Below are 13,093 nucleotides of genomic sequence, written 5' to 3'. Positions count from 1 at the left end.
AGGAGGAAGAAGTGGTATTGACCGTGATGATAATAAAAGAGAAAAATTACGACGAAAAAATACGAAAAAAACGTAAAAGCGCGTGAATATAAATGACTTATATGACTTGTATGAAAAAAATACTTGTATATGAAGAATAATTTTTTTTATTTATATTTATTATAATTATTTTAAATTAAACTATTTTAAATTAATTAAATAATTAATTTACTTATCTATTTAATCAAGTATCAAAAATTTAAATTTCACATTTTATAGATACCGCAATCTATTTCTACTTACTTTTATTAGATATAATTTTGTTATTTATATTTATTAAAAGTTAGGCTTACTTTGATTTACAAAACGAAAAATATATATAATTTTGTAAAAATTATATTTTAAAAAGAGTTCCGCTTGTACTTAAAAGTTAAATCCCTAGATATGTCATTTTAAAAATTACCGTTGATATATTAGTTATAAAAAATAAGATTTTAATTAACCAAATCTTATAAATGTAATAATTATCAGAAGTAAAATAAATTCGTGTTGAAATATTTTATAGTTGTGACTAATTTAATGACAAATTTTTGTATATATACATAGTTATATTTTCAAGCATATTTTTGTTATTTTCATTTTTTTAATCATGTATTGTATTCATATCTAAATTTTCAGAGATATATTTTGTGTTTATTCTGTATATCATTGAACATTTGGAATTGAAGTGTAAATGCTAATATGATCTGCCACATCCTGAACCGGGTTGGCCCGATTTGGGTCCCAAAAGGCCAAAACAAATCGATTCAGACCCGGGCGACCCATCCCACACCGGGGAGTGCTGAACTCCGATGAGAATGTTGAAACCAATTTTTTTATTTAAAAAACAAAAGTCAACGGCAAGTAATGGGATAGTAACATGGTTCGGGTGGTTAAGCTTAACGGTGTTTGTTGCGCCTCCGTGTCCCGTTCTTGTTTCCCTCCATTGCTGATTTGCTTTTGAGGTGCTATAAATGGCAATTCCATAACGGAAGCTCAACAACAAGAAGTAACACTCTTCCTCTGGTCAGTTTTCTCTCTATCTTTCAAATATTCATTTCAATTTCTATGCTTTGTTCCACTAGAAATAAGTTTACTTCACGGCACGGTCACAATCTGATGAGCTTCATAGTTTGCCCTTTTTCTTTCTTACTCATGTTAAAAAGATGTATCTTTTATTTTTATTTTGAAGAGCTAGAAGGGTCTCTTGTTTGATTTTCGCTCTCAAGTTTTGTATACAACTTATCTGTTTGTAGACACGGGTTTTCTGTTTTCTATTATGTTATCTTTGTTAATGTTTGAAGGTGATGATAGTATGCAACACTGCAAACTTGAGTTCTGTTACAATATATTATCCTATTTTGGGTTTGAATCTTTCTTGGGTTTTAGACTGTAGTAAGTGTAAGTACACTGGAATAGAAGTTACATTTTCAGTCATGAATTAAGAAGTTGATTATTAAAAGGCTTATTTGATTCTCTTTCCTTTTTTCCTCCCCCCTGATTACACCCTGCATCGATGACATGAGTCCGTTTTGTTGCTGTTGTGTAGACAGGTTTACTGAAGATTGCATACCGAAAATTTGCTACAACGGCAACTACGGCACAGACATTGTCAACCATGGCAGTTGTAAGTTCATTGAGTTCCCATAGGGCATCCTAAAATTTTGCAATAAGGTGCTAATCTTAGGACTAATGTTGTTTGTTTCGATCCAGGGTGCCGAAAACATGGGTAATGTTAAAAGGCAGTTGGTACAGCTGTTTGAGGTATCTCTGCAAGCAACCGTACCTAGCGAGACAGATGTAGCACCATTAGTTGATGCTTGCATTGCAAAATCTGGTGTAAAATTTGGCGATTACCAATGGTGAGTTGAAAGTTGAAACATTTTCCCGCCAGTCAACATATACCTGAGGCTGTAATAGCATTGTTTATCAAGCATTGTAAACCACTAAGTTTTATTAATAATGTTTTTTCCTTGGCAGTAATAATGCAATGGGTTTATGGTCTAAGATAAAAGGAAAGCAGACAGAGTTTAGGGGTCCGACTGCTGTTGGGCAGGTATAACATGTGAAGTTTCTTTTACTTCTTCCTGCTTCACCAGTGTTTATTTTCTTTTAAATTCTCATATGAATTATTGATTTTTGAATAAGACTCTGACTTTTCTTTGTCAAATGATACTGTGTGTAGGCCATAATGAAGAATCTTCCCCCTTCTGATATGGTAGAATCATGCTCTGTAGCTGGCCCTGGATTTGTGAATGTTGTCTTATCAAGGAATTGGATAGCAAAGGTGACTGCATTTTCGACCTTCTAGTTCTAAAAGTAGTATCTATCTTATATCCGAGTCCCCCTCCCCCTCTTTTTTTGGGGGTTTTGGGAGAGGTTTCCTCTGGCTTGATCGAAAGTTGCTACTCTAGAAAGTAATTGTTTTCACCTTGTTTGGATTTTTGAGCTTATTCAAGAATTCAGTTTGCAATTAACATGAAAAATATTTGTTCTGCAGAGCTTACAAAAGATGCTAATTGATGGTATTGATACATGGGCACCATGCCTTCCAGTCAAGAGAGCTGTTGTCGATTTTTCGTCACCCAACATAGCAAAGGAAATGCATGTTGGTCACCTGAGATCTACCATTATTGGGGACACATTGGCTCGCATGCTTGAATTTTCACACGTGGAGGTTCTACGCCGAAATCATGTTGGTGACTGGGGAACACAGGTAGATATAGTATCCCAAATTATGCTATTTGTGTCATCAAATTTAAACTTGTATGTGGTTATTATCAAAGCTTGGTTTCTTCATATGCCTCTGGGCAATCGTTTGCAACAATCATTTAACTTGACAAGTTATGTTTATTATCATTTACTTGGTGACTTGGCAACTAAATAATAATTCTGTTTGGGACAATAAATGTTTTAAGTTGCTTTTATGTCTTCATTATAAAAAACTAGGAGGAATCAGGCATTGTGTGATACTGTGATCTCTACTAAGACACTGTTTCCTATCTCTCTGGGGCAAATAGTTGGATATTGAGCTGTTTCACCTTCTCCCTGATTAGCAATGTCCTCTGATTTGTTATAGGGATATCCTTTTGGCATATTTGCTTGAATTATAAAACATTCCATTTTGGAAAGTTCTCATTTTGGTATTTGCACCATATGGCTTCAAGTCCAACCATTTATTTTGCAGTTTGGAATGCTCATTGAATTCCTTTTTGAAAAATTTCCAAACCCAGAAGATGTCAATGAAGCAGCCATTGGAGATCTTCAGGTGAGAAATACATTAAGATGTATTTATTCCCATTATTCTTATCTAGATTTTAATATATATTTTTATTGGTGTTTCTTCATCCACATCTTACAAATATATCAAATGTTAATTTTCTTTTTTGTGTAGTAATTCTAATTAAATTAATTTTTCCGCATGGAAGCAAAACTATGCATTCCTTAGGTATGTAGGAGTCAATTTGCAATAAATGCTATCAAACTTCTAAATGGGCAAAGGCCTTACATAAAAGTGATTAGTTATCTCTCTTCATTTCTCTTTAAAGTAGAAAGAAGGTAAAGGGTGAAGCAATTGTTTGGGTTATGTTTGATCATGAATATTTCTCTTTACGAATTACTGCAAATGAGCCTTCAACCTGGCAATGATAATGTTTATGGTTTTGACAACATATATTTTTTATGATACTTTTTTTTCCCTGGAAAAGTTGGATTATTATCAGTGATTCTAATATTTCTGAGCTGCTGAATTTCTCAGACATTTTATAAGGCATCAAAAGCGAGATTCGACAGTGATCCTGAATTTAAACAAAGGGCTCAACAGGCTGTTGTCCGGCTTCAGGTAATTTATATCTTGATTATTATTTTTTTCCTGATTTCTCTATTCATAAATCTTGTGAAACCTTCTTTTGAATTTTGTGTATATGTAATTTTTTTAGGGTGGGGAAGACACATATCACAGGGCTTGGAAACAAATTTGTGAAATTAGTAGAACTGAATTCCACAGGGTCTATGAACGCCTTGGTATTCAATTGGAGGAAAAGGTAAAGGTTCCTTTTTTAATCACTTTGTTCACCAATGATGCCTATTCTTTTGTACCTTAAAAAAAAGAATGCAAAGACACCCCCCCCCCCCTTTGCCCCCTACCCAATGAACTTTGAAACCTCAGAGAATTGTATGCTGGCTTATTATTTTTGGGTATGTTGGAAACTTTGGTAGTTGCTATGCTTCTTATTCAATTCATGATATAGGTCTGATTCTGTCTTTATAACTAATAGTATGATTAGTTGATTGCTTTACTCAAATTACCATTGGGAACCTGCTCTCTTTCTCTCTTATGTCTGGTTAAATTGGTCTTCTGTTGAAATTATATTCTAACAAGATTTTATATGAAATAGAACTCCTATTTGGTTTATTGCTTTATTAATATTGTAGCTGGAAGGGCATTATTTGTGATGTCATTATGCCACTATTTAAACTTAGTGTAGGAATGAATCAATAATACATTGAGTATATGTTGAACTAATTAGAGGATCTTTTACTTACATCAGTAAATATCCCCTTTTTTAGTATTCTACTGAATGATGATATATTTGATCACAGGGAGAAAGCTTCTATAGTCCATATATCCCTGGGGTTTTGGAGGAATTGAATAAAAAAGGAATCATTGAAGATGATAAAGGTGCTCGTGTGATATTTGTTCAGGATGTAAACATTCCACTGATTGTTGTGAAGAGTGATGGTGGTTACAACTATGCTTCAACTGATCTAGCAGCACTTCGGTCTGTTTCTGTCTTTAGGCTTTTGTACATGTTTTTGGAAATCTGTTACAATTGCTGACTTTGTATACTCAACTATTTTGTCAACATTTGTCTTGGATATTTCATGTGATATTTTCATCACTCTGCAATGTTATCTTTGTGTGGAATTGGAAATGTATTTACTGGGGAACCTTCTCCACTTTGATTATCTTTTTTATTTGAACCATTGTAGGTATCGGATAAACGAAGAAAAAGCTGAGTGGATTATATATCTCACAGATGTTGGGCAGCAGCAACACTTTGATATGCTATTTAAGGTATACCTAAATTAATAATTATCATAGTATCATATGGTTACTTTATCTTCTTGCTTATCCAAGTGTATGTGTTGTGTTGATTTCATCCATAAATATGTCCAACTACTTTGCTTTTGTTTTATTAACTTTTAAATCAAATTTTAAAATGACAAAATCGTTTAATTTTTCATGGTACTGCAAGTGCTTCTGCTTATGTTCCAATGAGCTAAAGTGTTAATTGTCATTTCAGGCTGCTAAGCGCGCAGGTTGGCTGCCAGCTGATGATGGTTCATACCCAAAAGCTACTCATGTAGGTTTTGGTCTTGTTCTTGGGGAAGATGGAAAAAGATTTCGGACTCGTAGCACTGAGGTTGTTAGATTGGTTGATTTGCTTGATGAAGCCAAGAATCGCAGTAAAACTGCCCTTCTTGAACGTGGTAAAGTACTAAAGTACCAGTTTCCTGGTTGAATTTTTACTTCTTATCTTCATCCAAGTATCTGTGGCATGAATTTTTGTTTAAGATCTATGAATGCATGCCAGATTTTACATCAGATTTTTAACCTTCCAAATCCTATGTTCTTTCAGATACAGCTAAAGAATGGCCTGAGGAGGAGGTTGAGAAAACATCACAGGCAATTGGTTATGGTGCTGTTAAGTAAGCTCATCTCACATTGACTACTCCTCTTTCTATTCTAAATCAACATTATGTCCTGTCGTACAATGTTGTTTTCTGCTTATTTGCAGTGTTAGTTTTGTAAAAGACATATTGGCTAGTAAATTCCTGTGGACTGAATTTTTTAAATTGTTATAAGTGGGATGTTTAAGTTTTTTTGCCAATGATCTGAATACTGTTGATACATACTGATTTTAATTCTTTAGGTTTCTTCTTGCTAGTGTTTAAATGCTAAATAGATAAGTCACAACTATGTAACTTGGCCTCCTAAATGAGTTATTGGCTTGTAATCTCATCTTTGATGGTGTTTACAGGTATGCTGACTTGAAGAACAACAAACAAACAAATTACACATTCAACTTTGATCAGATGCTCAATGATAAGGTGCTAAACTATAGCTGTGCAAATTTTGTGTTCATGCTTTGGAAGCAAGAGCGAAACAGATCTTAGTTTTAATGACCATTATTTATGTGTTCAGCCGCTTTTTTTCTCTCTTAATAGATCAGACTTGTAAGCTAGTACTCTCTTCACCATATTGAACTCCTGAAACAGGGCAATACTGCTGTATATTTGCTGTATGCACATGCTAGGATCTGTTCGATCATCAGGAAATCTGGTAAAGACATAGAAGAAGTAAAAAGAGTAAGTTTGTTTTCTTCTTGGGATCAAGATGTACTGGTTTATTAACTGTTATATGTAGTTAGTTGTCAAAAAAAATCCATAATTATTTCAGTATTTTTATATGTATAGTTTCACAATTACCCCACATAATGGGAAAAAGTTTGGAAGTTGTTTTGTTGTTTAATTTTACAAGATACATGATACAAATATCAGAGCTATGGCTAGGTTTGCTTTCTGGCATGGTTAACTTGTATACTTCAATTTAGCACCCTTCTATTGTAATGTGATTGTGATATTATTTAGTTATTCAGTAAGCTAAAGATCAATTAGTGCATATTTCTTACTATCTACTTTATATTTAACAACTTATTGCGACAGAATGCTAAAATAGCGTTGGATCACGAAGATGAGCGCGCATTGGGGCTTCATTTGATACAATTTTCGGAGGTTGGACATGTTCTTGAGCTTTAGACCTTTATTTATAACTATGTTACTGGAGCTCTATTCACATCAAGAAAGGAATTTGACATAAAACCACAATTCAAAAATGGCTGGGTAGTCCAAAAAACCATACTTATGCTCATGTAGTCATGTGGATCTTTGTACGGTTTTGTTTTTTCAGGTTATTGAGGAAGCATGCACCAATTTATTGCCTAATGTCTTGTGTGAATACCTCTATAATTTGTCAGAAATCTTCACAAAAAAGTTTTATTCTAATTGCCAGGTATACTTCTAAAGCCAACTTATGGTATATTTATCGTTGCTATTTTCACAACTTTACTTCTGATGCAGTGAAAGAATATTAGAATAATGTTTAGATAAGTCACAAGTTATGTGTACACATTAAGTGTGGAATGCTGTGTTGTCTCACATCGCATTAACATTTTTCGCGAGTCCTTTAATCGAACAAATTCGCTTGTGGCAGGTTGTCGGGTCGCCTGAGGAAAGTAGTAGACTCTTGTTATGTGAAGCAACAGCAACTGTGATGAGAAAGTGCTTCCATCTCCTTGGAATTGTACCTGTTTATAAGATATGACCTCTTTCATAAAGGATTCCTTCAAATTCTAAAGCTTTTGCAGCTCTAATTTTTTATTTGTACATAAGTTTTAAGGACAATCACAAAATCAAAACTCTTATGGTAAACTATTATATCTGTTTTTTTTATGACCATTCACGCGGTCAAGGTAAAATGTAGTTATTTTTGCTGATTTAGTATTACATATTTCGATACACAAGTAAAACTGCATCAAAATTAAATTTAAATTATATTACTATATCTACCTCTCTTTTTGTTTATTTGCATTTTTGAGATTAAAGCAGCAACATAGTGAATGCTTGATAGTTGATAGGGAATGCTTTATAGCATAGAAATTTTAATGAAAGTTCACTTGAAATTTATTTAGTTATATCATATTCCTTGTAACTTAAGTTTTAGATACGTAAAGGACACGGAATATTAAAATAAAATATAAATATCCAATAACATCAAGAAGTTATAGTTTATACGTTTTTCCGAGTGAGTGAAGCTAAGATTATGAGTTTGAGTATAAATATGTACTTGGAATCAAACAAAAACGTCTGGTATGATGAAATATTCTATACCAATACGTTTGTTCAAAGGCAGGTTTTAAGCTACAATTGTTAAGAAAGATTAATACACAACCAATTAATGTTTGTATCAAAATTTTTTTTGGCATTATTTTATTCTGTGTATTTATAGAAAATTTTTGAATAATATCACAATTCATCCGTCGTACAATAATATACTAAACTATTTCAATAAGTCTGCGAATAAGATATCCAGCATATTATATATTCTGTTAAAAAAAGTTTTTTGCATAAATTGTTTTGAATGAATAAATCAATCATTTATCCTTGTAGATCTGACATTAATCCTCTCATACTTATTAATTGGTGATAAACAATAAGTGAATATGATTCCCTAGTATAGATTTCATAAACCCTACAACTTTAAATCATTAATTAAAAAGATATTGTAGATGGTTTCATTTATACTTGAGTTTCTTGAACTATATAATCTTGTATTATCATATTAACACTAGTTTTATATTTGTACTCACTGTTTGAACTGGAAGGAAATAGTTGTAAGGGGTGTGTTGTTTGGATTTTAGTTTGCAAATGAGAGTTTGCATAAAATTGATTTTATAAAATTGATTTTGATGAAAAGTAATTAAGTTTGGGTTAATTTTGTTTGACAATCTTTATATCAAAATTGATTATAGTAAAATAAATATTGTTTGGATTATACTACTCAAAATTACTTTTAGATAAAAAATTATTAAAAGAGACATCAATCTAAATAATTTTTTTTATATACATACAAAATCAGAAGACTAACAAAAATAATATAAAAAATATTTTTATGATATAAATAAAATAAATACAATAAAAAATAAAAATATGAAAGAGAGTATTATAAATTTTATAATGTCAAACAAAAAGAAAATATTCTATAATTTTTTTAGTACTATCAGTACTTTTTAATTTAGTATTATTTTAGACTATAAATTTTTATTATTTATGACTCTATTATTACTTATAATTAATTTTTTTATTTATTTTGTCCTTTTTTTATACGATCATAATTTATATTATACAAAATGTTGATAATAAATATAATATATAATAATTATAATTATAAATTTTACAAAGTCGGAATAAATAAAAAAATTAATACAAAACAAAAATAGAGCACATCAAAGAATAGAAAAAAATTCATACAAATAAGAAATAATAAAAATTCTATAAAACCAACAACATATATCATATGGACAAAAAAAATACCATAAAATCAAATAAAAAAATAAAAAATTTCATACACAACATAAATACAATGTTGGAAAGAATAGAAAAAAAATTATATGAACAAAAAATAATAAAAATATCATAAAAAAGTCAACAACATTTATCATATGAATAAAAGAGCACTACACAAATAATATAAAAATATTGATCATATAAATAAAAAATATAATAAAAAACATAAAAATTAAAATATAATAAAAAACATAAAAATTAAAATATGAAAATGAGTATTAAAAATAATAAAAAAAATTACAATATTCAATTTGCTAGTAATTGAAATAAATTTGAACTATTTTGATGAAAAAAGAAGTTGTGACTAAGAACTATGAAGAAGAACTACAAAGAACTACTGTAAAGGATAGTTAATGATATTCTTTTTATATAAGAAAACAAAGGATATGGTTGGTAAAGAAAAAATAAAATTTTCACCTAATTTTTCAAGGGTGATAAGCAACCATAAACATGAAACGCAGAAGCTACAAATTTTAGCTTCTCTTGAACGTGTGTTCAAGTGTAGAATTATTTCTGCGTTCAGAAAGACAAAATTACCAAACATAAAAGCGAAACTTTCAAAAAGCTCAAACGTGTTTGCCAAACACACCCTATATTGTGTGTATAATGAATAATTATAAAAAATTAATAAGAATTACAAAAGAAAAAAAAAGTTGGATCCCTTGTTAGTGTTTTTATATTCTTCCTATCAGAATAGACACAAAATACACTAATTCAAACGCAAACTATGTCCATATATAATTTTGTGTCTCTGTGTTCCTGTCTTAGTGTCCTGTCCTTGAAAACAAACGCCGCCTAAATAACTATGTTGCAAAATGAGCAATCAATTTGATTCGCAGTTATATTTTTTAGAAGCTAATTTGAGACGTTGATATTTAAAAAACTAAATTGAAACACATTTGATCTTTTTATAAACTATTTTGATTATTAACACTAACATTTTATTCTTACAAGGACTAAGGGTGTGTTTGGCAGAAGAAAAACACGTTACAACTGTTTAAAAGTTTCAATTTTTGGTTTTACTCATTTTTCTCTATTTTTTTTGAAAGTTTCAATTTTTCTAGTTTTACTAATTTTTCTCTCTATAAACATAAAAGTGATTTTGATCATAAAACCACGTGTAAAAGATGCAAAAAAATTTTAACTTTTACGTTACACTAACTAACTTTTAGCCATTAACATTTAATATTTATTTTTTTTACTAATTTTATCTTTTATACATATTATTATTATATTATTTATAAAATTCTCATTATTTCTCTTTATATGAACTTTTTTTATTATTTATTATTTATATTTTTTATTAATTTTTTATTTAACATTATATATTTTTATAATAGTAATTTTTGTGCATTATATTTATTATTATTTTTTTATAATATAATTTATTAATTTTATTAGATAAAATAAATTAAACAAAAATATTAACCATAAATAATAATAATAATAATAATAGCAAAAAATTATAACATACTAAAAAAAATACTAAAAATACTAAAAATATACTATATAAAAACATATAAAAAAATTAAACATCTATTAAAAAAATGACATTATATCTTTTTTAGTAATTATATATTTAAAAGTGATTTTAATTAATATTATCCAAACAATATTTATTTTATTAAAATCAATTTTAGTATAGAATTACCAAACATAAATTATGGACATAAACTTACCTTTACCCAAAATTAATCCTATAAAATCACTTTTATTCAAATTACAGTTTTGACAAACCACAATCAGTATCCAAAGGTACTTAAATTTGATAGCTCACCATTCTTAAACCGTCTATTTTGGCCTTTACCAGTTCACCAAACCTGGATTTTTCACCAAACATGGATTTTGTGTCAACTAATTTCATTCCCAGAAACGGAGTTACACTTTGAAATCCCAAAGTTATATAGTTTTTAGTTACCACATAGAATAACTAATGGTTATCTTATTATTTTTCACTTTGATAGTATGATGATAATACATAGTATTGAACCTCCACTTTTATTCCTTCATGATGAAGTGCCACACGGTATAAAGGAGCCATTTTTTTTGCAGCTGTTTATGGTTCTTAGCTCATTCAATTTCAAATGTCCTTGAATATACTTTAAAAAATAAATAAAGGAATAAATAAAACCTTATTGAATATATATTGCTTCAAGTATCCACAAACATTAGCTTCAACCCATGTCAAGTATCAAGAGAATAACTAGTATGATATAGAGAAACTCATTTCCAAATTTATTTAACAGGTTAAACAAAAAAAGTTACGTAAGTTTCCTTTCTACCCATTTTTCCCCACAATAATTGTGATTACCTAATACTAATAGCCGCTTCATTTCCCTACTTATCAATAATTGAACCCTAGTTATAATATACCACCATGGAAAACAAAGCAATAAGGAATCATAATTCTAGGTAATTAGACTCATAATTAGCTGAAAATTTGGATTAAAAAACAAAAATTTTCCGGATTTTTGTACATGATGGAAAAACCTAAGCTCCCAATAATGGCTAAAACACAATTCAAAAGTTCTTGTGTACAGAAATAGAAGGCCTAGACCCACCAAGGAAACTCCCTTTTTTGCTTTGTAAAGACAAAAAAGACCCTCTTGTGGATGGAGAAGTTTTCTTTGAAATTGTAGGCTTTGGAGTGAATGATATTCTATTATTATTATTATGGTTATCCAAGCCTCCACCATAGCTTTTACAAGACTTCATTCTCTTGCTATAAGTTGTTGTTGTTGTTATTCCTTTCTTTGGAAGATCTTCTATGCTTTGCACCCTTCCCAATGAAGTGAAAGATTGTGCCTTCCCTTCATAGAACATAGATAACCCTCTCCTGCCACATTTCATCAAAGTCAAAAATTAAGCAAAAAACAAATAGATAACTCAATATGAGAAAAAAATACTAATCATCAAAGTTTCTAATAATAATATATGATAAAACTTAACATACTTCCAAGAATGGAATGCATTGGTTACTAAACAAAAATTATAATAAAATTTCTCCATAAAAAACTCTTCACATATAAATGTTGCACTAATGATAATAATAATAACAATTAAAAAAATAATAATCAAGAAAGAGAAGAGGATATATTGCTTACTTTATAGGGAGATGGTTCATGAGCTCTGATAGTTCATACAAAGGTCCATCTTTTGAATGTGATGATGATGAAGAAGAAGAAAATGATGATGATGATGCATCCTCAGTCAACTCATCAGATGAATATGATGAACACAAAGAATCCATTGTGTCTTCTGAGATTGATCCAATGGATATTGATGAATCACTGCTACATTCACAATGATCCTCCATTATTATTCCCTTCACATTATTCTTCTTATTATCATTACTCATTTCTATAAACGTTTCTTGTGCCTTATTCCCCATTATTATTATTTCATATATCTGCCAAGAAATTCAACGAAGAAGAAGAAGAAGAAGAAGAAGATCTTGGTTTGAATGGTTTCTCTCTGATCTAGTAAATGCAAAAGGCCTTCAATTCATGACGCTACCGAAAAACTCTCAATGAGTTATAATAAAATATTGATTCTTATTTATATGACTGCAAATGAAAAAAAGAAGGATTGGATAACTTTGACCAATTAAATTATTAATTAAGTTGTGTATGGATAATACTAATATAAAAATAGTTAAATGTTTGGCATTATCATATCAAGTTAGAATAGAATCATATATGGTGTGAAATTCATAACATGTCAATTAGGACAACTAGGACTAGAAATGAGGATAAGATCTAAATTTCAAAACATCCATATCATGGCCTGAGTCATCCTCATAACTACCCTCTTTTAATTTAAGTTTTTTATTATTTGGAGGGTCACTTCACACTCAGGTCCACATCTTCTTCTTACCATCTTTATT

The 13,093-nt window shown here is 29.8% G+C and overlaps 2 protein-coding genes across 3 annotated transcripts; one reads left to right on the top strand and one right to left on the bottom strand.

Moving 5' to 3' along the window:
- The first annotated feature begins 841 nt into the window (after positions 1 to 841).
- LOC130983005 (arginine--tRNA ligase, chloroplastic/mitochondrial-like) lies at positions 842 to 7,610 on the top strand. Of its 2 annotated transcripts, none has more exons than XM_057907169.1 (18): positions 842 to 1,044; positions 1,568 to 1,645; positions 1,732 to 1,880; positions 1,999 to 2,074; positions 2,204 to 2,305; positions 2,519 to 2,734; positions 3,206 to 3,286; positions 3,776 to 3,859; positions 3,957 to 4,061; positions 4,621 to 4,799; positions 5,011 to 5,095; positions 5,325 to 5,511; positions 5,661 to 5,730; positions 6,063 to 6,132; positions 6,301 to 6,390; positions 6,748 to 6,816; positions 6,992 to 7,093; positions 7,295 to 7,610. In XM_057907169.1, exons 2-18 carry the CDS (start codon positions 1,637 to 1,639, stop codon positions 7,403 to 7,405), a joined length of 1,785 nt encoding a protein of 594 aa, XP_057763152.1. In that variant the 5' UTR covers positions 842 to 1,044; positions 1,568 to 1,636; the 3' UTR covers positions 7,406 to 7,610. The 2 variants fall into 2 exon arrangements, with proteins under 2 accessions (XP_057763152.1, XP_057763153.1); XM_057907170.1 differs by having other exon boundaries at positions 843 to 1,044; positions 1,572 to 1,645.
- Positions 7,611 to 11,369: 3,759 nt separating this feature from the next.
- On the bottom strand, positions 11,370 to 12,744 carry LOC130982367 (protein OXIDATIVE STRESS 3-like). The gene is made up of 2 exons (XM_057906344.1): positions 12,312 to 12,744; positions 11,370 to 12,043 (listed from the first exon to the last, which is right to left on the bottom strand). Exons 1-2 carry the CDS (start codon positions 12,596 to 12,598, stop codon positions 11,728 to 11,730), a joined length of 603 nt encoding a protein of 200 aa, XP_057762327.1. The 5' UTR covers positions 12,599 to 12,744; the 3' UTR covers positions 11,370 to 11,727.
- Between the last annotated feature and the right edge of the window lie 349 nt (positions 12,745 to 13,093).

The sequence above is a fragment of the Arachis stenosperma genome, chromosome 5 (genome assembly GCF_014773155.1).
Source record: "Arachis stenosperma cultivar V10309 chromosome 5, arast.V10309.gnm1.PFL2, whole genome shotgun sequence".
Lineage (NCBI taxonomy): Eukaryota > Viridiplantae > Streptophyta > Magnoliopsida > Fabales > Fabaceae > Arachis > Arachis stenosperma.
This window is presented reverse-complemented; position numbering and strand designations above follow the sequence as displayed.

What these genes read in the sequence shown, in the direction of transcription:
- LOC130983005 (XM_057907169.1), top strand. An exon ending in CAGCCATTGGAGATCTTCAG is followed by an intron (nt 3,287 to 3,775) that starts GTGAGAAATACA and finishes TGAATTTCTCAG; the next exon opens with ACATTTTATAAGGCATCAAA. An exon ending in ATCAGATGCTCAATGATAAG is followed by an intron (nt 6,133 to 6,300) that starts GTGCTAAACTAT and finishes CTCCTGAAACAG; the next exon opens with GGCAATACTGCTGTATATTT.
- LOC130982367 (XM_057906344.1), bottom strand. Translation starts at nt 12,598, where the DNA reads ATGGGGAATAAGGCACAAGAAACGTTTATAGAAATGAGTAATGATAAT. An exon ending in ATGAACCATCTCCCTATAAA is followed by an intron (nt 12,044 to 12,311) that starts GTAAGCAATATA and finishes GAAATGTGGCAG; the next exon opens with GAGAGGGTTATCTATGTTCT.